Below are 25,122 nucleotides of genomic sequence, written 5' to 3'. Positions count from 1 at the left end.
CAGCCAGGGTGGTCGCCTGCACAGCAGGACACTGGTTCTGTAAGACTGCTTACAACTTAACATCACATCTCTGGAACATCTCCTCCTCCCCTTGTATACTCTCCTCCACAGCCAGTTCATTCAAGGAGCACATCAGACCAGGGTGTCTTTGGAGGCATATTTTGTCTCACCAGAAGCTGGTATGACCAGCAAGAGTTTTATTTATTTATTTATTTATTTCATGTACATGAACCTCTGATTCATTAATGTAGGGGAGAAAAGGACCTGCTTCCCTTGCCTCGATGTTCTTGTTGATCCTTCTCATTTTGCTGCACACCAATATTCTAAAATGTAAACCAATACTAGAGCCATGTTGGGAAAGGAGGGAGCTTCAGGGTCTTGATTGTCAAATACTGGAATTATAGACTTTTTATTTTCATAAATGGTAGAGGACATTCTATTTTTCAGTCTTAGTCTTTTGGCAGTAAAGGAGATTAAATAAATGAGATCACACATACTAGATTAGATTTAACTCTATTGTCATTATACATGTACAAGTGCATGGCAACGACATGCAGTATAGTCATCTCCTTGATCATTAAATGAAATAGGGCTGCTTTTTTTCTGTTCTAGGGTACACATTGGGAGTTTACTTACAGGTCAGGTAAATAACCAGGTGTTGAAATAACCCACATGCAGTTAATATGTCAAATACCATACATCCCAAGTTGCTTTGTAAAGTGGGGGCATGGTTGCTACTCTCGCTATTTCCGTATCTTCGACATGCAGACGCCGCTTTACATTTCACAAGCTGTTTTATGTTTGGTGCAAACATCAAAATTAAATCCGTCATAGGAGTTAGTTGATTGACACTTTTCTATTATAACCAAACAATACTGTTGAAATTATTTGGTTGCAAAACTAAACAAGTCATTGAGGTGCTCCCTTTAAGCCTGCTTTTGGGGGTAATGTCTTGCCATAAATTGCATTCTCAGTTTGTACTGCACAGCAGACATAAAACAAATATTGGGCAGATTTGGGCTGATCAACTGTATACAATCCAAACATCAGTGTAAACCCTATGGATGTCAATCATTCATTTTACTCCCTCTTCGAAGCCCTAAAAATCTATATTTAAACGATAAAAGCATGAGGAAAGTGTGTAATGACACAACAATCCACCGAGAACTGAGCCCATATTGTAGCCTTTGTATAATATGATTTCATTTTGTAACCAGTGATGTCATTATTAAAAAGTTGATGGAATATCCACATTGGCTTCATTTTTTTAGACTTCAATTTGTGAGGTATTGAATAGAATTATAGAATGCATACTTTTCGATTTTATTTTTATTGTATATGGTTCGTTGAACCATATTTCAATCTGTGACTCAATATTGATTTGTCATTTAACTTTAGCTTTGAACCTGGACTGGTAGAGCCTTGCTTAGGAAAACAACAAAAATGCTATCAGAAGTCATTGTTCAACATGACAATGGTCCACTATTCTGTAAAGTGATGTCTTTAGCCTAACACAGTCCTTTTTGTATGATCAGCTCAGCTGCTTAGTTGGTTATTTCTTTACAGTGCTGATCAGCATGGCATTTTGGCAGATAAGACATATCTCAAACCAAAGTTAAAAAATGGAGTAGAATAAGCTTCATGTTCCAGAACAAAGGACAAAGTTCACTGAAAACCAAATACCAGTGATCCCCCCCCCCTCGTGAAATGACTACTCCACAGAGCCTATAGTTCAGATTTGTTCTTCGACCTGGAATCAACATACAAGCCCAGTGGTATCCCAACACACTGGAATTGAGCTGTTAGACATGTTCAAAAGTGGGCTGAAGATCATGGGGAGTAAGTATGATATCCAAGGGTAATTTCACAAAATTGTCAGACATTGATATAGTGCACTTATCAATTTTGGCTCTTTTAGAGTTTCTGTATTCTTGGGAATATTCACTATCAATATCAAGTTATTCATAAATTATTTTGATTCAGGCATTGGGCTTTGTAATGGTTCTTTTAGACAACACTTCACTCAAAAAAGAAACATCTAAACGTTATCCACCAATTTTTTGAGAGATTTAAGTTAAGATTAAACTGAGAGATTTAAAGTTAATTGACATAAATGCTACGACATCTTAACAAAGTTAAAAATAGTAACAGCGTAAAGCTGGATAAACATGCAACATTATTTCTTGGAAAATGTTGTAATATTTTGAAAAAAGAAATACATTAAAAAAAAAAATAGAAAAACTTTGACACAATTTTGTTTTTGTTTTCAAAGCCATGTGCCTATATATCTAAATCGCACATTTTTTGACATTCTGTCTTGCTCTGCTTGATAGAATTATTTATAGTGAGGGGCATTAAGTCAGGGATGAAGTGTAAGTCAGTCTGTGTTGCCTGAAATAGAAAATGGGGGTTTCTTACTTTAGCACTGTTGCCCATGGTGAACAATATTTCTTATATTACTCAAGATTGTTATTATTTTTCTGAAAGTCCTCCAACCCTCTTGATGCATCCGGCATATACCACAGACAATGGCTTTATATTTTATTTCGAACACCAAGACAGAAGTCTTACAGTTTGTCTGCGGACTGTGCTCAGCTTAGCTTGTATATCCAGTGGCAGGGATATAGAAAAGTAGCACAAGCAGACAACCTTTTCTTATTTGACATTAGATTGAAGATATAAACCCTTTACGCCATGTTTTAGTAGGTCTCTGCTGCTTCACACAGTTGTGCACATCTCATTATCATGCTATTGGCTAACAGCTATTTTCTGATAGTAATGCATATGAATCATGTTACATTTTAACGTTGCCCATGATTTACATCAGTGCAGTTTGCTGATGTCCTTGTGTAGGTTGCGTGAAGTACAAATATAACATATCTTCCCCAATTGATTGCCATGTCATTGGCCGACACCCTTAACCCTTACGTATAACTTGGTGACCTAAACTTGGATCAGAGACATTGTTCAATGATTGAATTGGCACTGCTAATTTTAAATTACAATACAACAGCCAGATTTTCACAGACATAAGACCAACATTAGTGTCTTACCAAATCATTACTTTTCGATTTGGTCTAGCATCGTGCTTTCAACTAGAGTATGACCACATCATGGTATCTGGAATCCTCTTTCCATCAGTTAGACATCCTATTCTATCTTGTGCACTGTGTGCCAGGGTAGATTGATTACCAGTAACTCAAGATGTCCTTGTTGTATGCTACATATTTAACCTGGAATGATTTTCAATGTTTTTACTATTTATTTTATTTTCAAGTATCTAATCAGGCCCTTTACTCGTGATTTTTGGTTAATGTCAGTAAAAATATTGCAGCTGCCCTAAACAATGTGTTTTGTAAATTATTTTTCAATTTAATTTGTAGATGTTTAAGAAAATGCCTTTTATTGATTTTTCAGCAGTATATTACATATGCATTAAGTATGGTTGCAGAGTGATCAGTGCTTCAGCTTCATAGCACAGAGGACCTTGGGTTGATTCTTTGTGGAGTTTGCATGTTTTCCGTGTATTTGTGTGGGTTTCCACCAGGTTCTCCAGTTTCTGCCCACTAGTGACCAGTCCTGGGTTTACCCGCCTCTTGCCCAATGACAGCTGAGATAAGCTCCAGTATCCCTGCAACCTAAGTGAAGGAAAAAGCAGAAGATAATGGATGGATATCACTTATGCATAGATCACAATCCTGGGAGATGCCTGTCTTACCTCATCTGTCCGCCTGTCCGTTACCATAGCAAAAAAGAATGGGCTCAGAGCGGATCCCTGATTCAGTCTCATTCCACCTTGTACTGCCACTTGCCACTCCAGACAACTCATATAATACCATAGTTCCTCAACACCCTGTTTTTTTTGTATATCTTCAGAGGCACAGTGCAGTCTCCTTTGACCCTCTCTGTACTTATCTATCAACATTCTTAAAGCAAATACTGCATCTGTTGTTCTCTTTCTATGCATAAAACCATACTGCTACTTATGAATGCTCATCTCTGCCCTCAGTATAGTTTCCACTAATCTTTCCTAAAGCTTCATTTTATGGCTCATCAACTTTATTGAATCTATGTCTACTACAATTCTGCACATCTCCCTTGATTGTAGAAATAGGAACCAGCACTCTTTTTGATTCCTCTAGCATCCTCTCATTTTTTAAGATCCTGTTAAACAATCAGGTCAAAATCTGTCCTGCCTCCTCCACATGCTTCCATACCTCCAACAGCACTGTTTATCATCAGGATAAACTGTCTTTTAACTTTCCATCCACTTCTGAACCCTCCTCACTTCATCTTTAATAATCTGTGCTACCTTGTTGGCCTCAACAGTCACCTTTTCTACTCTGTGTTCTCTCTCATTTACCTCATCCATCAACTCTTCAAAGTATTTTTTTTCATTTTCTCATCCCATCACACTATCCTTATTCACCCAAACCTGCCGCATGTTCTTCCCGTCACTCATCTCTGTTTACAGCACAACCTGCACTGTATAATGCTGTCTCTCTTTCCCAACTGCCCTCCTCGAAACAAGTAACAGCACGCCCATTGTTTGGCCTTTGCCACCGCTACATTCACCTTGCACTACATCTCCATTTAGTCCTGCCTTCTTTTTTCATTACCACCGGTGTTCCACTTCCTCTTGGCTAACGTCTTTCTCTGTATATAGTCTTGCACTTCCTCACTTCACCAACAAGTTCCCTTATCTTCTTTCCTTCCAAATGACACATCAAGTACTTTCCCACCTGTTTCATTGATCACATTTGCTGTAGTGGTCCACCCATTGGGAAGCTCCACCTGACCACCTGGAGCCTACCAAACCTCCTTGAAACTGCACAATAACTTTGTTTTTCCTTGTCCTACTGCTTTGTCCTTTGCTCTGCCTTTGTCCTCTTCATCCTCTTTGTCACCAGAGTCACCATACAAATCACCATCCTATGCAGTCCCGATACACTCTTACCTACCACTACTTTTAGGCACTGATCATCTCCAGATTACATCGTCTACAGTATATGAGATGTGGGCTAACCGTGTGCTCCTACTGCTGCTCTTCTAAGTAACCCTTAGTTCCTGCCTCTTCTGGAAGAAATAACTCACTACAGCCATTCCATCCTTTTTTTGCCAAGGATACCATCATCTGTGCCTTTGTGTTCTTATGCTTGATATCTAACCTGCCAATCACTTCTTCATCCCCACTGTTGCCAGCACCAACATGGGTATTGAAGTTTGCACCTATTACCACACCCTCCGCTCTGGAGATACTCTGCATCACTTAATCTAACTCAGTCCAGAATTTTCTCCTCTTCTAACTCACTCCTTTTCTTCCAAACACGCACAATATAGAGCATCACACCCTGACGCTATTTGTGTGTGTATATATGTATATGTATATGTATATGTATATGTATATGTATATGTATATGTACATGTATATGTATACAACTCTGACATTAGAGGATAATAAATGCTGATGTCAGAGTTTCAGGGAATCATGCAGTCATAGATGTTTTTTAGCTTTGAACAAACCAGCCAGTTTTGCGGGAGATGTGAATGGAGATTGAGTGATCAATCACAAAAAAGCTGATTATTTGATGGGGTCATTTACTTAAATAGAAACAGTTGCTGTTCCTGTTTTCCACACATAAATAATAGCTATGTAGCCCTGTGCACACCGTTCTACACCATAACTCTGTGGATAGTCTGTTTCATCTTGTATTCTTAAGGTGCTAGTTTGTTCTTGAGGTGTTTGTGCTCCCACATGTATGCATGTGTGCATTTGTGTGTGCTTGTGTATATGCGCAAGTTTGCAGTGGAGTGAGGCAGCAATATAAAGTACTTATGGAGTACCACGCAAGATAATGCTAAATAAATTCCATTTACCACACTGAGTTTGCCATTAAAGACAAGTTGCTGGTAGCTGTTTGGAGATGGTAATTTTCAGAATTGTATGTGTGTGTATTTTCTCAAGTCAAGCTGGGAAAATTAGAGAAGCTTTGTCTGGGTATTGCACAACAAGCTCATGAATACAAATTTTAGGGCCACACTCACTTCCTCAGGATCAATCTCATCCCTTCCTCACCTACAACCACTTTCCATCATGTAGCCACACACGCACTTGTAAAGATCAAGGATAAACTGCTTTTCCATTTGATGTGTTTGTGGAAATGCAACTTATGTGGACACAACACGTCATTTAAAAAAGTACTGTAATTTCCGGACTTTAAGCTGCTACTTTTTTCAAATGTTTTGAACACTGTGGTTTAAACAATGATGCAGCAAATTTTTTGGGCGTACAAGCTTCATGCCATCTAAACATTTAGCCTCGTCTCATCGGACCAGTGAAATTACCATGAAATTCTGGAATGCTCAATTCAGACACTGACAAAGACAACTTTAATGGTGTTACTGTGCAGGAGGAAGACCAAGGTAGTGATCAGCTGGAGTAGGACAAAGCGGGGATAGGAAATGGATTCATGGATCGACTTTTCATTTTGTTATTTTCTTTTAATATTATAAAATTATTAATTTTTCATCAGATGTATTACAGGCAATCTTAAAAAAAAAAAGCATTTCGGTCATGTTTTCGTGGATGTTACTAGTATGAATTCAATTAAAAGTGAAACAAAATGTTTCTGTGTAAATATCTCATGTTACAACATGGACACCTGCAGCTTATTGACAAGTGTGGCCCCATTTATTTATTTGTTAATTTTAGCTGGTGCGGCTTATATTCAGCTGAGCTCAGTAGTCCGGAAATTATGGTAGTTATTGTTTTAACCACTCATATCAAACAATGACTTATTTACATCACATGCACTGTATGCAGAAGCTTAAATATTGATAATGAAGAGACACGGGCAGCAGTCTCAGACAGTTTTTTTTTTGTGAAAGCCCATCGTTTTAGATAAATAAACTTCCAAATCTGAAATTGTGAAATAAGAAAAGGGGTGTCATGTCATTATGATAAAGTGCTTTGAAATTGTGTTGGCTGTAGAAGGTACTCTTAGACAGGTATATTTCATAGGTAATATATGCAGTTGATTTTTTTATTTTATTTTAGCAGTTGTGGTGTGTCTGAGTAAACAACTGAGTTAACATCTATTTTGGAAAGCTAGGATAAAGATTTGAGATAAGTATGGTCTTTGTAGACAGTGTCATACTGTGAGTCCCTAGTGTTGTGTCTGCTCATCAGCACTATGGTATGGATGTGTTGCTATGTATGGACAGTTTTAAATATGTGTCTCAATAATATATTTAATATAATTTGTCATTCTAGGATGCTCCAGCATCCAAATCTCAATCCTTGTCTTTCCCATATTCATGAAGATATCAATAGGAAAACGGCACCCTGCGACAGCTTCCCTGGCTACATGCTGACATGTTAAGTGACTCCAATATTATGAAAATTCCGAGATGAGACCAAGCTGTGATTTTGGATGGAATAGAGGAGAGGATAAGATAAGATAAGATAAGATAAGATAAGATAAGATAAGATAAGATAAGATAAGATAAGATAAGATAAGATAAGATAAGATAAGATAGATTGTCTTCTCCCTTCAGGGGTCGCCACAGCATATCAACCTTTTCCATCTAACACTATTCTCTGTATCCTCCTCTCACCCTAGCTAACTTCATATCCTCTCTCACTATGTCCATAAAGGTTACCTGGCATCTCCAATTCCAGAAGCTGTCCACCAATATATTCACTATCCCTCCTCTCCTCTGTACATGAGGGAACCATCACATTCTGGCTTCTCTGACCTTCTCTCCAAAATATCTAACATTTGCTGTCTCATTCCTGATCCTACCCATCCTGGTCACTCCTAAAGAAAACCTCAACATCTTCATTTCTACGACCTCTAGCTCTGCCTCCATTCTTTTGGTCATTGTAACTGTTTCTAGGCCATACAGCATTGCTGGTCTCACCACTGTCTTGTACATCTTTCCTTTCATTCTGGCCGATAGTCTTCTATCACATAGTACCCCTGACTCTTTTCTCCACCCATTCTAACCTGCTTGAATCCATTTCATCACCTCTTTTCCACACTCTCTGGACTGTTGACCCCAACTTCTTGAAATCCTCCAACGTCTTGATCTCCACTCCCTGTAGCCTCACCATTCCACCTGGATTCCTGTCATTCACACACATATCCTGTCTTGATTCCTGTCTACCCTCATCTGTCAGCCTGTCTATCACCACTGCAAACACTTCATTTAATGAAGTCCCAACTCAACATTGAACCTCTCTGTTACAGCTACAGCACACCTCACCACTCTCACAGCTAGCATACATGTCCTGCAGCAGTCTAACATACTTCTCTGCCACTCCAGACTTCCTCATACAATACCAGTGTTCCTCTCTTAGAACCCTGTCATATGCTTTTTATCGGCCGACAAAAACGCAAAGCAGCTCCCTCTGACTTTCTCTGTACTTCTCTATTAGCGTTCTCAAAGCAAATACTCAAAGCATCTGTATTACTCTTTCGAGGTATGAAACCATACTGCTGCCCACAAATGCTTGCTTCTGCTCTCAGTCTAGTTTCCACTACTCTGTCCCATAACTTCATTGTATGGCCCATCTGCTATATCCCTCTATAGTTACTGCAATTCTCCACATCCCCCTTATTCTTAAAAATGGGCACCATCACACTTCTCCATTCCTCAGGCATCTTCTCACTCTCCAAGATCCTGTTGAATAATCTAGCCAGAAACTACCGCTGCCTCTCCAAGACACTTCCATACCTCCACAGTTATATCATCAGGACCAACTGCTTTTCCACTCCTCATCCTCTTCAATGCCTTCCTCTCTTCACCTTTATAAATCTCTGCTACTTTGTGGTCTATGATAGTCAGCTCTTCTACTCTCCCCTGTTTTTATTCGTCAACTCTTAAAAGCACTCTTTCCATCTTCCCATCACTCTTCTAGTATCTCTCCATACATTTCCCTATCTATTCTTTATCACCTGGACCTGCTGTACATCCTTTCCATCCCTATCCCTCTGTTTTGTCAACCTGTATAGATCATTCACTCCCCCCTTAATGTCCAACTGAGCATATAAGTCATCGTATGACCTTTGTTTTGCCTTTGCTACCTCTATCTTTACCTTCCGCTGTATCTCCCTGTACTCCTGTCTGTTCTCTTCAGTCCCCTCAGTATACCACTACTTCTTTGCAAAGAGCTTTCTCTGTATGTACTCCTGCACTTCCTCATTCCATCACCAAGTCTCCTTAGCTATTTTCCTTCCAGACAACACACCAAGTACTCTCCTACCCATCTCCCTGATCAGATTAGCTGTTGTTGTCCAGTCATCTGGAGCCTCTCCCTGATCACTCAGAGCCGTTCTCAACTCCTCCCTGAAAACCATACAACACTCCTCCCTTTTCAGCTTCCACCATTTTGGCCTCTGCTCTGTCTTCATCCTCTTGATCTTCCTTGTCACCAGAGTCATCCTATGAATCACCATCCTAGCTTGTCTGGCCACACTCTCACCTACCACTATTTTGCAGTCACTGATCTCTTTGTCTATAGAAGATGTTGTCTACCTGTGTGCTCCTACCTCTGCTCTCATAAGTTACTCTATGTTTCTGTCTTTTCTGAAAAAAGTGCTCACTCCAGTCATTTCCATCCTTTTTGCAAAGTCTACCACCTGTCCCTTTGCTTTCCTATCCTGGATATCAAACCTGCCCATCACTTCTTTATCACCTTTATCACCCTGTCCACTGAAGTCTGCACCAATTGCCACTAACCCATCTCAGGGGATATTCTGCTCACATCCCGCCTGTGGGACATAGTCATGAACAACATTGAGCATCATACCTTCAATTTACTGCTTCAGACTCATAAGTCTATCTGACATTCTTATTACCTCCAGAACAATCCTCACAAACTCCTCCTTCGAGTTAATGCCAATTCCATTTTTCATTCTGTCAGTACCATGATAGTACATACGCTTCTAGCCCTATGACCTTTCCACCCGGTCTCCTGGACACACAGTATATCCAACTTCCTCCTCTGCATCATCTCAACCAATTCACTACCTTTACCTGTCATTGTCGCTATATTCAAAGTCCCTGCTCTCAGTCCTAGACTCTTGCCTTTCCTCTTCTCTCTCTGCTTCTGAAGATACCTTCCTCCTCTCTTTCTTCAACCCACAGTAGCTCAATTTCCACTGTTACCCTGTAGGTAATCTATACCAATGGTGGTCGTTGTTAACCAGGCCTCGCCCGATCCGGTATGGGATTGTTAGGTTTGATTCGCATATTTGGTTTTGGTTTACGCCGGATGCCCTTCCTGAAGCAACCCTCTGCATTTATCTAGTCTTTGGACCAGCTCAGGGATCTGCATTTATCTAGTCTTCGGACCAGCTCAGGGAGACACAGGCCCATGCTCGCTGAGGCTGGCTCAGGTGCCTCAGATGCCCTCAAACACAAATTCTATTGTAAGCATTAAAAGCATGTTGAATGGTTGTTGTCTATGTCAGTATTTCTAGATCCTTTAAGAAGACATGACTGTTAAAACAAATCAATGGAAGTATTCTCCAATAAGTGTCTCATCTTAAGTCTGTTGTGATTAGAAGCGGAAAAGATTAGTCAGTGCCATTGTCACTGAGGTAATTAATTGTTTTTAACCTCTGCCATTGTAAAGGATTTGCTCTATGCTGCAGTATTTTATTACGGTTAAATTAGGTATGTGCAAGCGCCAGCCTACTCATCCACTGACATAGGTGAACGGGTGATGTTTTTTCATTTTATGAGTTTAGATTTTACAGCCCTAGGTTTTCCTTTTTCCATCATATAGTGCAGTGGTATCAAAGTCAAATACACAGTGGGCCAAAATTTAATAATCGATACAAGTCGAGGGCCAGAGGGGTTCAATGTTTTTTGAAAAACCTATTGAAATTAACTTAATGTACATATTGACCCTGAAACTCACAAAGATTTTAAATGGTTGTCTATTAAAACAACATTAAACATTAAATAAATTAAAGATCAGTTCCAACAATTTCTTATGGCACCATCTGCAGCATTTTCAGGGTAATTTGTAATGAAAACATTTTTCCACAGCCAAAAAAGGATTTCCTTTAAAAAAACAATTCAATATGCCTTGTGGTAGCAAGAAAAAAATTAAACATATTATAGCTCAGTTTTCTGCTCTCTGGTCTAAGCCAGACACTTGAATTGACAAAGCTTATAAGTTGTTGCCAAGAAATAACAACATCAAATACAAGAAAATCGGTTGCATTTATTTCTTATGGCCCTATAAGAAACACATTCTCATTCAAATGTGTCAACTGCTCGACGAATGGTGAAGCTTCCCTCAGCGTCACATACTTGCGCATTAGGTACCCCCTTTTTGTCATTTTTCGACGAACCTGGAGAAGTTCCAATTTTTTCCAAATTTTTTGACGACACATTCCCACGCATCACATACTGGCACATTAGGCACTTTCTCAAAGGGTGTTGCGTCATTGGAAGAGCGCAATGTTTCTCAAACATGCAAAATATTTTGCATTTATTCGGAAAATATTTGCAAATAAATATTTTATTTTCGTTAGGTTAGAAAGAGAGAAATAGTAGTGTTGATGTAGACATGACGCTCCAGGTCTGTTGAAAAATGACGAGAAAGGCCTCCTAATGCATTGGATAACCTCAACATTTATCAGGTGGTTGACGCATAGGGATGAGAATGGGCTGCAATAAGCAGCTTTTCCTGAGTAATTTCCCAAGTAATTCCTAGCACATTTTCTCCTGGATCCTGCCGACCAGTCCACTCTTTTAACTGCACATCGCAGGCACTCCAACTGTTGTCTGTGGCACGACTTTATCATTTATCATTTCATTTACACATCCGCCTGCCACTTCAAAAATATCCTTTCCCACAGCTGTGTTATGCATCGATCTTAACCCTCATAGTTGTTCTGTTTTGCTCAGATCTGAGTGCATTCAACGGTTATGAATCAACAGCTGCGTGAATGTAAACTCTGCCTCCCAGCTGTCTTGAAGCCCACTGTTTTCAAAGTCCATCTTTTGTTTAGCCATTTTTGGGGGAGAGGACAAGCTGAAAGTTGACAACAGCTGACTCGGCAAGGCCAGCTAATGAGCGTGTGGGGGTAGTTCTCAGTGGCACGTCAAACGTGCCAGCTATTAAAGAAGAGGATGCATCTTTTGGTGTAGTTATGTTTTTGGATTTCTTGGCAACCGGAGACTTCTAGGAGAGACTGGATGGAAAAGGAGGAATTTCGTTGTCTCTGGCATGGGTGCATTGGGCTTCAGGCAAAGCTTCACACTTCAGGCATGAGCACATTCGCCTGAGCAGCTCTCCAGCATCAGGGACAAACAGATAGGAGCAGCTCTGCACACCTGTTCCCAACTCAGTGAATCCCAATCCCCCCCGAGAAAACCATACCAGATAACCATACTCACCCTGCGAGGGAATGAATAAAGTGGCCCAGGATGAATAACACCAAAGCATTGTACCAACCAGACCGGGACCTTGACAAAATGCTGCAATCCACACAAGCAGGAACAGCTGAGAAGAAAGTCAATACACTCACAACAGTAACATACAATCTGGCAAGAGACTGCTATGGAGTGGAATAAGCGAAGCATAACATCAAAACCTCTCACCAGCCATGCAGAAATAGAAATCCATTGCCTGAGGGGGAAATCAAGACCTTAAAGAAAAGGTTCAAAGGAGCCCCTGCTGAGGAAAAGGAAGGCATTAAGGACCTGACTGGTCAGACTGCAGGGAATACGGAGAGCAGAAAACATTCAGAATAGGAAAAAGAGAAGGAAAACAAAAGAGCTCAGTTCGCCAAAGACACTTTAAAGTTCATGAGCTAATTGCATGGAGAAACAAAGTCTGGATTGCTGACTAGTTATAAGGAAGATGTGTAGGCATTCTTGGTTGGAGACCCAAAGCCGTCAAAAATCATGCCCTGGAAGCTAACCCAGACATTGATATCTTCGAAAAGTGCTAAACATTGGTGAACCATCCTGGAAGGAGTCGTAGTGGTGAAGGCCAGAACAGGATCTGTGCCAAATTCTTCTTGGAAGCTATGCTGAAGGACCATGAAAAAGGTCACTATTCCATCATGTTGGAAGAGGGTTTAAGGCTGTTTTGTGCTGAAAAAAGAGGGCTTGTCAACCATCAACCAATTCTAGACAATATTACTCCTCAGTGCTGAAGGCAAAATCTCCTTGCAAAAAGGATGATACATACATGACAGAGAATGGATATGTTGACACCTCTATCCAAAAAGATGGAATCCCAGGACTCTCTGGATGTCTGGAACACACTGAAATTATCAATGAGATAATCCATTAGCCTAAATCAAGTAAGGCAACCTTACCATTGCCTGGCTGGATTTTGCCAGTGCCTATGGTTCAATCCCTCAAGCCCTTATCTTTGCAGGTTTAAAACACCATCACATCCCTCGGCACATCAGGGGAATGGTCAACAGCTACTTTGGGGGCATCCAGTTATGATTCAAATTGGCCCAGTTAACAAGGTGGCAAAACTTGGAGATGGGTTTTAAGTGTTTTTTTTTATTTTTTTTTTTAAGGGGATTGTAACTGGATGCACAATATTGCCAATATTATTCATCTGGAAGTCATGCACTTTGCAACCCCCAATAAGAGGTTACATGGATTACCTTACCATGACAACCACCACCCATGTGGGGGAAAGTTGTTGTGCTTACAGGTCTGGACTGCTTGACAGCGTGGGCCAGAATAAGGGTTCAAGTCATAGAAGTCCAGCATTGGGATTAGAAAAGGAAATCGAACAAACAGGTTCAAGCTACAAGTGCAATGAGAAGTGCACAAGTGGGTAACGAGAGGACCCGCTGTGCAAACTGTGTGGGGAAAGGGGCACTATGGTGCACATCCTATCAGGGTGTAAAACAGCACTTGCCCAAGGTAGGCACAGATGGCGCCATGATAAGGTGGCATTAGCCGACACACTGGAGCAGGAGGGATATGCAAACCACATAGGAGAGCATCCATCCAGGTTGAAATGACAAATGACATGGCAGTCTTCTTCAAAACGCCAAATAATGGGACATGAAGGTAGACCTGGGGGGAAGGCTGTAGTTCCCCCAGGTAGTCCAGACAACCTTGAGGCCAGATGTGATACTGTGGTTAGAAGAGTCATAGAAGATCATTTTCATCAAACGAGGAAGGATAGAATCAAGCCTTTGAAAGGAAGAGGGCAAAATACCAGGACCTCTTGAAAGACTGCAGAGACAAAAGGTTGGCAAACATGGCTGTTCCCAGTCAAGGTAGGCTGCAGAGGGCACAATTAGTGAAGAAACTGCTCACAGCCATAAGAATGACAGGAAGGGAGGAGAAAGCTCACAGGATGGGGGAGGCAGCAGAAAGAGCCTCTTGCTGGTTATAAAACAGGAGGGAGGAAGCAAGCTGGAAGCTATGAGGATAAGATGGGCAGTGATTTGGCCACCACCAATGGGAGGGTGTTATAGTTCAGAGCCGAAACACCTGATGATCAAAGGGGTCCGTCTGATGACATTAACTCCTCCTGGCCAAGGCTCCATTCACCAACAGTGAATGAAGAAGAGGAGGTATCTTTTCATGTAGTTTTATTCATGACATAACTGTAACTGTTTTTTCTTTCTAAAAAGACCAGCCTTGCTTGCGTTCAGTTAATACCCAGAGCTTTTGCAGATTGACTCTTACTAGTCATGAGTTACAGTACATTTTCCACTTTCTCTTGTTAATCCAACCTTTTGAGAATGGGTCATCTTTAAAGAAATGTATCTTGAAGTTGCCAGTTGTAGAGAATTTTTTTTTAGGTTTTTGAATCTTCGCTTTGTGGCAGAATGAGTCCTTTTTCCGAACTGTTGTTTGAGAGGCAGCAGATAGTCTCTTCAAAAGCTGCCATCAGAAAACTTACAGTAGACCTGAAATTATTTTATCCTTGTTTTATCCTTGTCTTGTGGACTCCCACTTCATGGAAGCATAATAGATTCAATTTCCACTTAAATTTCTATTAGAAAAAAACCCAACTAGAAACAAGAACTGTTCATAGTTCACTGTGTGTGTGAACATAATCTAACATAGCACATGTGAGTAATGAATCCAAGGGACATCCACAGATAGTCGAGCTCCTTTGCCAAGAATTCCTGTCCATGTTACTGAAACAGGCATCCATATGAGCACTACTGCCTTTTATTACTGAAAACACAGTTCACACTATACGACTGGAGACACAAGTCAAGGTTGAATGTATAACGTCTTGCCTGTCTACCTCTATCATCTTAGTCTGAATCAGTGAATCCATTGAACTGTTTCATATATCTACAATTAAGGCTAATCAAGGCTAAGTCATTTTTATAACTCTATTTAGTTTAGTTTGCTTTGGTTGAAAGGCTGCAGTCGGGTGTTTGCAAGTAATCGTGAGTTTATATTAAGGTTTGATAGGACATTCATAATCACCATCTGTTGAGGGGTCCCCTTTCATCACTCACTGTTTCTGTTCCCAGGGTAGAAAACTGGATGGCATGGCTTGTCTTAAATGCTTATGTTTATCTGATATGGCTATGAAACCATTTACTTTTTTCTTCAAAACTACAGTTAACATACAGTGCAGAAAAGAAAATCTATAGAAACTAGGGGTTAGTTTGTAGTTGTTATTTCCAACTGTTGCTGTTTTTTTGAGGAGTTGTTTTAGTATGAAACAGCAGTTTTAAAATACCGCAAGCCTTTTTTTGCTGCCTTTGAGATACCCAGGTTCCATTATAGGTTTATATTTACCACTTGCACCTTATGATTGTTAGTTAAGCACATTTTGGGTAAAGACCAAGTTAAGGGTTTTCATTAAACTTTTGGGCAGAGATAAAGCCAAACAGAATGCGGTGGTTATGGATAAGTGTGTGTGGTAGTGTGTTTGTGTGTCTGTTGCAGACCAGGACTTTATTAGTCAGTTATTCGCTCTAAATTGTGGCATTACACAGCAAGGGTGGCTGTAAATGATCTACCAGCTTGAAGAAATCCCAATGCCTCGGTTAATGACAGTTGGCATGCTGCTTTACAGGTCCTTTAGCAGCCAGTTGCATACAGATTGGCTGTATGATTTTCAAGTACTAAACATTGTAGAATAGACACAAATTCCTCTGACTGCTTTGGGGGTGGGGATTATCTGTCACATTGATATTTGATTGTCCTTTAATTGGAATCCAATCTTTCCTGATTTACAGTCACATCTGATCTGCTCCCAGAAACTGCCCTTCCCACAACATCATCAACACAGGCTGGCACTCGGGAGCCCCATAGGAGCAGTCGCAGGGGAAGTGACCGTGCCTCCAGGTCCCGGCCGTTGCACTCTACCCCTAGGCCCCTTACGAGCAAAGGCAGCATGGAGGTTGGCATGCGTGTTGTGCGTGGCCTGGACTGGAAATGGGGAAATCAGGATGATGGTGAGGGCCATGTGGGTACCGTTGTGGAGATTGGGCGGCAAGGCAGCACCACAACACCTGATAAGACTGTAGTGGTGCAGTGGGATAGTGGTACAAGGACCAACTATCGCACCGGCTACCAGGGAGCCTACGACTTACTGCTATATGACAATGCTCAAATTGGTAAGTAACCAAGCCTTGTGGTTATATGAAGTCTTGACTATTTGTGGCAATACTTCATTGTAAAAAGAAAAATATCAGAGTTATCAATTATGTTTTATACCAAGGCAATTGAAGTATTGTCTAAAGTTTCACAGCAGAAACCTAATCATGGCTAAATTTTTGACTTTTGATACTGATTAGTCAGTGACTGTTGATGTTTAAGTTTGATGCCTAGTCTTAGGATCATCCTAAATTTGTTTTCCAGTTTTGTATATCCCATTTCAAAGTCAATCAGCCTTTTGGTTGGTTTAATTTCAGGTTTATCTAATAGTAATTACTGAATATTAAATGTAGACAAACTTACTCATTGTCATGCTCTGCTTAATTCCTCTACTGAAATCCATACCCTTTGTGAATTTTCATTTTTCCATCCTATGAACAAATATTGTCATCTTAGTTTTTAACAGTTTAAAAACTGAACGTTAGTCAAGGTCATTTAATGGATCTCTCAATCTGATTTGATTAAAATTCTAAATAAATGGAAACAAATAAATGGAAACACTCCCCTCCTTTTCTCTCCAGGTCAACTGTGATTACCCCCTCCCATGTTTCTGTTTTGAAATGCTAGTGCATTGCCTTGGATTCCTCCACATATTAAAAGCCAGTCTTTATCCAGGGGGATACATCGCCAATCATCAGCCGTTTCACAGTGTTTTTGACTTGAATGACACAAACAAATGCTTTACTCATTATTTTTTTGCTTCATTTAAAACACCATTTTTCTGCTTCAGAAACTTGCTCTTCAGTTAATGAAGCGAGAGAAATGGAGGAAAAGTGATAAAGAGCTAAGGGGTTGGGGGGGTTGTCATGCTGTTTGTGCTTTGGTTCCTCCGCTTTTGAATTTAGGAATTGCGATAAGGACACAGCTATACCTTAGAATACTGTGGAAAATAGCTTGCATCTTACGATATCGCGCATGTAAATGCACTACAAAGACATTTATCTGTAACATATAATAGAAACCCCGAGCATCCTGGATTTAAACCTCCACTGACATTTCTTTAATAACCTTTCTTTCCTGAACTATAGGGGTGCGTCACTCCAACATCATCTGTGACAGTTGCAAGAAACACGGCATTATGGGAATGAGATGGAAGTGCAAGGTGTGCTTTGACTATGACCTGTGCACCCAGTGTTACATGAACAACAAGCACGACCTGAGTCATGCTTTTGAGCGTTACGAGACGGCACACTCTCAGCCGTAAGTGACACACTATCCACCTCACCACACACAATTGATCCCCAATTTAATTTCTTATTACGGTGAAATGAACTACACTGTATGCACTCAACAAGCTTTCACAAAATCTAATTTTGACTCATAGGTGTTGTTTCCCCCCCAACTAACTACATTAGCCTAATTATCATTCTAATATGGGGCTCACTAATGTTCTATCACAGGGTTGTCTTTAGAATGATTATGTCTCCCACCTGCATACCTTTTCTCTTACTCCTGTTGTTCAGTCATATCTCTTTTCTGAAGAACTAACAACAAACTATCAGGTGGATGGACCGATAGTGAGGAAGGTGTCCTGTCTTTTATATGAGAATCCACTGTGTGACAAGGGGCCCAGATAGGTTATATGGTCAACTAGATGATGTCTCATTCTATAATTTATTCTGTACACCTAATTTACACATAAACATCACTGTAGTTCATATCACTATTCAGACAATACCACGCTAGTCACATGCTCTTTCTGGAAGTTCTTCACTGTGAATGAAGAAGACAGCTTCAAAAAATAATGAGGTTTATAACTACAAAATGAGTCATAAAAGGAAAAACATAACTAGACATCGTTCTGCCTAACTGGGGCCAACTGGGGTAAAAGAACAAGCTTTGTTCTCTGACGCCTTTACAGTATGTGCTACAGACGTTGCTCATCATTTTGGATGGAAGGACTGTAAGCTGATGGTTTCCATTATCTTGATGGAAAATATTTAATGTGAGTATTTATTAGATGGTCTGATTAATTGATTTATGATATCTGGCTCCGTTGGAAATGTCTGGGATGCTAATAAATTCGGATGTAGAGTAAAAGTTGACCTTTTCCTTTATATTTTTTTGCTAGTGTGTGGAACACATTTCATTAAAAAAAATTAAACGTTTGTTTATGTTGCCATTTGAGCTAGAGTTTTTGGGCTGTAATATTTTTATATGCAAGATATTTTTCACAAACATATATTATATTATATTATATTATATTATATTATATTATATTATATTATATTATATTATATTAGTGAGAGAGGATATGAAGGTAGTTGGTGTGAGAGAGGTGGATACAGAGAACAGGGTTAGATGGAGAAAGTTGACTCGCTGTGGCGACCCCTGAAGGGAAAAGCTGAAAGAAGAAGAAGAAGAAGAAGAAGAAGAAGAAGAAGAAGAAGAAGAAGAAGAAGAAGAAGAAGAAGAAGAAGAAGAAGAAGAAGATATTATATTATATTATATTATATAATGATGTTTTTCACCTTATAGCTTGCCTCTAAATATATAGGTTTGTTGATTAATAGGGCACTTGTTTGTGGTCAGATAGTCAGGGTAGAATTTGAGTATGATACCAACAGTAAAAATATATAGGCCACAAAATGTTTGTTTTTTTAAAGACATATTTTCTGCCACAAAATGTTTTTTTTTAAAACGTTTTTAACGTTTGAACATTGTTTGTTAGAAATAGTCTAAAATTAACAAGAAAAATAACAAGTATAGATACTGTCACAGAACCTAAAATATCAGATTAAAGAATATAATATGCTGTGGGCAATTTTCCATTTACTAGAACCAGATATTTCATCCTCTAAGTGGTAACAAACATTAAAATGTTGCACAAACTTTCTTCTGCATATTCAGTCAACAAAAGCAAACTGGGGATAAACACCAAGTGAGCTGATTCCAAGTGTCCCATGTATCCAAATTTACTGGCGTGAGTTCTCCTTTCAGAATTCACTGTTCTGCATCAGTTCACAGTGAAGCTCTAAACTGCTTCAGGCACTGTCTGAATGTCAGTTGGATGGCCTGTGCTCATTTTAATGAGGTGACATGTATGACCTAGATACTTTTCTATATTTTTGTCTGGTCCATGTCTTATGCTGCTCCTTTTGTTTTCCCGCTCTTTATTGGAGGCTGTAAAATTCAGGATTTTCAAGTCATGATTTACAATATAAAACAAGAATTGACAACAGTTTTCTTCAAACTAATAAAATCCTTAGGTTTCCTTGAATAGTAATATTAACTATAAGTATTATTTTCATAAAACTCGCTCTTTTGATCAGTATATGCTCCGCATAGGCCATTTAGAATTCTTGTTGAAAACTTCTTGTCATGGCAACAGGACTGGAATTTCTTGAATATCTTGTTAATCTGCCGTGTCAAGAAGATTTCGACCACCATGACCTGGATGACTGAGAACCTCCGCAGACAAAGGTCATTTAGAACATTCTATTAGGGATGCGTGATTGGCTGGCCTCCAGTATGATTGCTGAAGTTGTTTTTTTTTAGTTATATCAGGTAGCTGTCACTTAAACAAACAGAAACTTTTACTCTTAATTGTAAGATAGCTGGTGTTGAAAGTGATATTTCTACCATTATTCTGATCTGTATGGTACTAATAGCAAAAGTTAATAATTAGAACAAGTAGTGGGATGGCTGTATTTCCAACTTAAGTGTCAAAGCACCAGATGCTAAAAATTTCAAGTGCTCCTGTATTCTGACCTTTGCTGTATTAAAGGCCAGCGTTTAAAAAACAGAAAGGGATAGCAGACACAATCACTTTCAGTCACAATATAATTGCTTTTCCAGACTTGGTATTGCACTTCCTCATATTCCTGGGGTTCAAATTTGTAAAGATTTGGGTGAACTGTGGAAATGGAAGAACAAACACACAAACAGAAATTCCAGCAATGTTACCATGATCTGTTGAATACAAACAAACTATCCTTCCTTCGCGACTTCCCCAGATACCATGCTTCCTCCTCAACCACAACCATTCACTTGCTCGTTCTACTGCTAGACATGTTGCTGACTGCAAGTTTCTGGCTCCGACCGTGAATTTTGTTGAGCCTGAACCTAAATGATCCAACCTTTCCTCCCAAGAGAACAAATGTAATTTGCCTAGCCTCCTTACTGGCAACTACAGAATCATCGAACTAGACATTTTTCCTCAACTGGTGCTGCGAAACATTCAACACTTGGTTTTGATACCCCTGGGAAAGACTTACTCTACACCCTGACAATTTGGCAAGTGTGCATACACCAGAACACAATAGGCATTAGAAGACAGAAAGCGCAATAGATAAATTATTTCAGTGTTACTCTGTCATTGTAATGTCACTATGTGGTTAGATATACATTCAGTTGTGGGTGTAGAAATTGAGCTGTACTCAAATCTTTTGAGTTGGGGTTTGTGAAAACGCTTAGTTACTGTCAATGGGGATATTGACAGGTGCCAGAAGAGTAAAGTGAAGATGGAAAGATTACTTTAAAGAGCAGATTAATGTGGAAAATGAATGAGAGGGAAGGGTAGAAGAGGTGACTATTGCAGGCTGCAAAGGACCAAGGATTGGTAAAAGTGAAGTGAGGAAGGCATTGAAGAGGATGAAGAGTGGAAAGGCAGTTGATCCTAATGATATGCCTGTGGAGGTGTGGAAAGGAAGTTGGTCCTGATGATATACCTGTGGAGGTGTGTAAGTGTCTAGGTGAGGCAGCGGTAGAGTTTCTGTTTGGATGATTCAACAGGATCTTAGAGAGTGAGAAGATGTCTGAGGAATGGAGACGAAGTGTGATGGTACACATTTTTAAGAATAAGGGGAACGTGCAGAATTGCGGCAACTATAGAGGAATAAAGTGTATGAGCGTAGGTCAGCATTTGTGAACAGCAGTATGGCTTCATGCCTAAAAAGAGTACAACAGTTGCAGTACTTGCTTTGAGAATGCTAATAGAGTACAGAGAAGGTCAGAGGGAGCTGTGCTGCACTTTTGTAGACCGAGAAAAGGCTGCCAAGAGAGGAACTCTGGTATCGTATGAGGAAGTCTGGAGTGGCAGAGAAGTATGTCAGACTGGTGCAGGACATGTATGCTAGCTGTGAGAGTGGTGCGGTGTACTGTAGGTGTAACAGAGAGGTTCAAGGTGGAGGTGGGTCTTCATCAGGGATCAGCTCTGAGACGTTCTCGTTTGCAGTGATGATGGACAGGCTGACAGATGACGGTAGACAGGAATCTCCATGGACTATGATGTTTGCAGATGACAATGTGATCTGTGATGAGACCAGGGAACAGGTAGAGGAAAATCTAGAGGTGGTGGTATGCTCTGGAAAGGAGAGGAATGAAGGTTAGTTGCAGCAAGACAGAATATATGTGTTATATGTGTGTGAATGAGAGGAACCCAGGTGGAACGGTGAGGCTACACGGATTAGAGACTGAGAAGTTGGAAGATTTCAAGTACTTAAGGTCAACAGTCCAGAGCAACGGAGATTGTGGAAAAGAGGTAAGGAAAAAGGTTCAAGCAGGTAGGAATGGCTGGAGAAAAGTGTCAGGGTTACTATGCAATAGAAGACTATCGGCCAGAATGAAAGGAAGAATGTACAAGGCAGTAGTGAGACCAGCAATGCTGTATGGCCTAGAAACAGTTCCAATGACAAAAAGACAGGAGGCAGAGCTAGAGGTCGCAGAGATGAAGATGCTAAGGTTCTCTTTGGGAGTGAACAGGAATGAGTCTATCAGAGGAACAGCACATGTTAGATGTTTTGGAGAGAAGGTCAGAGAAGCCAGACTGAGATGGTTTGGTCATGTACAGAGGAGGGATAGTAAATATATTGGTAGACGGATGCTAGAATCTGAGCTGTCAGACAGGGGGTTTACAGGAGGACCAAAGAGAAGATTTATGGACATAGTGAGAGAGGAAGATGCCGAGAATAGGTTTAGACGGAAAAAGTTGATCTGCTTTGGCGACCCCTGAAGTGAAAAGCCAAAAGCAGAAGAGTAATAATAAGAAGACTGTCTATGAGCAAAAAATAGGGTGGATAGAATTTTACATGGTTATAATCACATATGTTGTCCAAATTTTCCTTTCAGAGGCACTTTTTCAGTGAGGCCCAATTATTGCTTAGTTGGCTGTTACTTCATTAAGGTCCTCATTTTGGGTGTTACAAAGACCTTTCTGTGACTATACAGGTCATAAGCAGTCACCCACCCCCCCAACCACCCCCATCATTGAGCACTGAATTGTCACTCTTCATTTTATTGAAATGGCAAAATGGTTTCTTCAGTGGTAGTTACTATTGTAACTACCACTATTGTAACTACCACTGAAGAAACACACCAAATATGTAAAACCAAATATGTAAAAATATGTAAAAAAATATACAAATTAAGAACTTTGTCTACTTTTGCTACTTCTTAATGTTTTTTTAAAAATAATTTTAATGTTAAGTTCAGCTTACAGTATTCATATCTAAAACATGAATGTTATATTCATGTTCATTAGTGTCGTTAAACACCCAGTTGAGGACAGTCAACTTACTATGATTTGAGTTTGAAACATCTAACTTTCAATGCCCTTAGATCCGTCCATGGAAGAGATCGGTGCCTGTAACCATCATTTTATGCTTGCGTTAACCTGCTAGTGATGTTTGAGAGTTAAGTTAATTCAAATGAACCTCAAAAATAACAAGATTTTGAAATTATATATTAAAAATTTCAGATTGGAAGCTATTATATATCCATAGGTTAATGATTAGGGTAATTATGATGATGAATTGTGAATGTTTTGATGAATACATATACTGTCACCCCCAGGTAATGGTCATTGGCTGATAAACTTCAGAGTTTTTATTAGCTTTTTTGTCAGTTTGCATGTCTTCTCTTCTTTTCTTTCTTTCGGCTTCTGCCTTCAGGGTTCGTCATAGCAAATCAAATCAAATCAAATCAAATCAAATCAAATCCTTCTAACCCTATTCTGCATCTTCTTTCATGCCTGCTATCTTCATGTCCTCTTTCACTGCATCCAGAAATCTTCTCTTTGGTCTTTCTGGCCCCCCTGCTGGGCAGCTCCAACCCCAGCATTTTTCCACCAATGTATTCACAAACCCTCCTCTGATCACCACGACCTCCACGAATATACAGACATGCTATGGTAATATGTCAAAACACAAGAGATACACTGTTATCGTAAACAAATCAGGGTCTTCCCAAATCAAACACCATGAATGGCTATTGAAGTTTCCAGCTCAAAAAACATAAATCCGCCCGCGGATAGGAGGACATGACTGTACTGCTCAGCCAGGTCCCAACCAAAAAAAGATGGATTATGCCAAAGTGACATACAAAAGAAAAGTTGAGGACCACTTCACAGAGTACTCAAGGAAATCATGTCAGGGCATAAACCACATCACCAGCCACAGAAGTCATAAACTAACATATATAAAGCCCAATGCCATGCTGGCTGAGTACCTCAGCTGTTTCTTTGCCTGCTTTGAGGCTGTCAGACTCTCTGGCCCTCAAAAGACCCAAAGTCCAGGAACATGTAGTGAGATAGGTGCTGAGGACAGTGAACCCAAGGAAAAGAACTAGCCCTGGTAGAATACGAGAGTTCGTGAACAAGCTCTCTGATGTCTTCACCTTCAAACTGTCTCTGTCACAAACTGGTCGACATACTGGTGGGGAAATTATCTCACCTGGGCTGAATCTCCCTCTGCCACTGGATCAATAACTTTTTAACAAACCACACACAAATGATCAGACACCATCACACTCACCACTGGCTCCCTCCAAGGTTGTGTACTGAGCACCCTCCTGTTCACACTACACTCACATGACTGCTCCCTTACCCATCTCTCAAAAACATTAAATTCTCGAATGGCTCCACTGTGGTTGGACTCATATCAAATGGAGATGAGTCAGCATACAGAGATGAGGTATGCAAGCTTGCAAAGTAGTGTGCAGTAAACAAGCTAATGTTGTTTAATATTGTGAACACCACCAAAACAAAAGAGATTGTTCTTGACTTTAGGAGAGGAGGCACAGAGCTAGCCCCACTCCACATAAATGGGAAATATGTTGAAAACCCTCTGATCTTCCAGATTCACACACATCTCCAACAACTTCCCTTGGTCTGCCAACACAATAGCAGTGGTTAAGAACGCCCAGCAGCAACCCCACCTCCTGAGAATACTCATGCAAAACAACCTGAATGAGAGGCTGCTTGTGAACTTCTACAGGGCAGCCATCGAGAGCATCCGGACATACTGCATGACATTGTGGTATTCAGGAAGAACAGTGGGCAACAGGAGAGGACTGCAGAGGGTGATGGACAAAGCCCAAAAGATCTTGGGCAGTTAAATATCTAGCCAAAGGACATTGCCAGCTCCTGCTACCAGAGTGGCAAACATCGTCATAGACAATTCCGTCCCTGGCAACCATTTGTGTGAACTACTGCCCTCTGGTCGGCGCTAGAGAACTCACAGATGGCACACAAAGCGACAACTTCTTCCA

At 40.2% G+C, this 25,122-nt stretch overlaps 1 protein-coding gene across 1 annotated transcript in view; it reads left to right on the top strand.

Moving 5' to 3' along the window:
• Positions 1-25,122, top strand: part of mib2 (MIB E3 ubiquitin protein ligase 2) — a 69,330-nt gene that overhangs the window by 3,878 nt on the left and 40,330 nt on the right. The window contains exons 2-3 of the mRNA XM_086141785.1: positions 16,215-16,595; positions 17,664-17,835. Of these exons, the coding sequence (XP_085997911.1) occupies positions 16,373-16,595; positions 17,664-17,835 (395 nt within the window). The 5' untranslated portion in view covers positions 16,215-16,372. The remainder of the gene's footprint in view (positions 1-16,214; positions 16,596-17,663; positions 17,836-25,122) is intronic.

Source organism: Fistularia commersonii, chromosome 34 (genome assembly GCF_037954325.1).
Source record: "Fistularia commersonii isolate RoL2024-O1a breed Wild chromosome 34, RoL_Fcom_v1.0, whole genome shotgun sequence".
Taxonomy (NCBI): Eukaryota; Metazoa; Chordata; class Actinopteri; order Syngnathiformes; family Fistulariidae; genus Fistularia; species Fistularia commersonii.
Note: the sequence above shows the minus strand (reverse complement) of the source record. Positions and strands in the feature narration are given on the sequence as shown.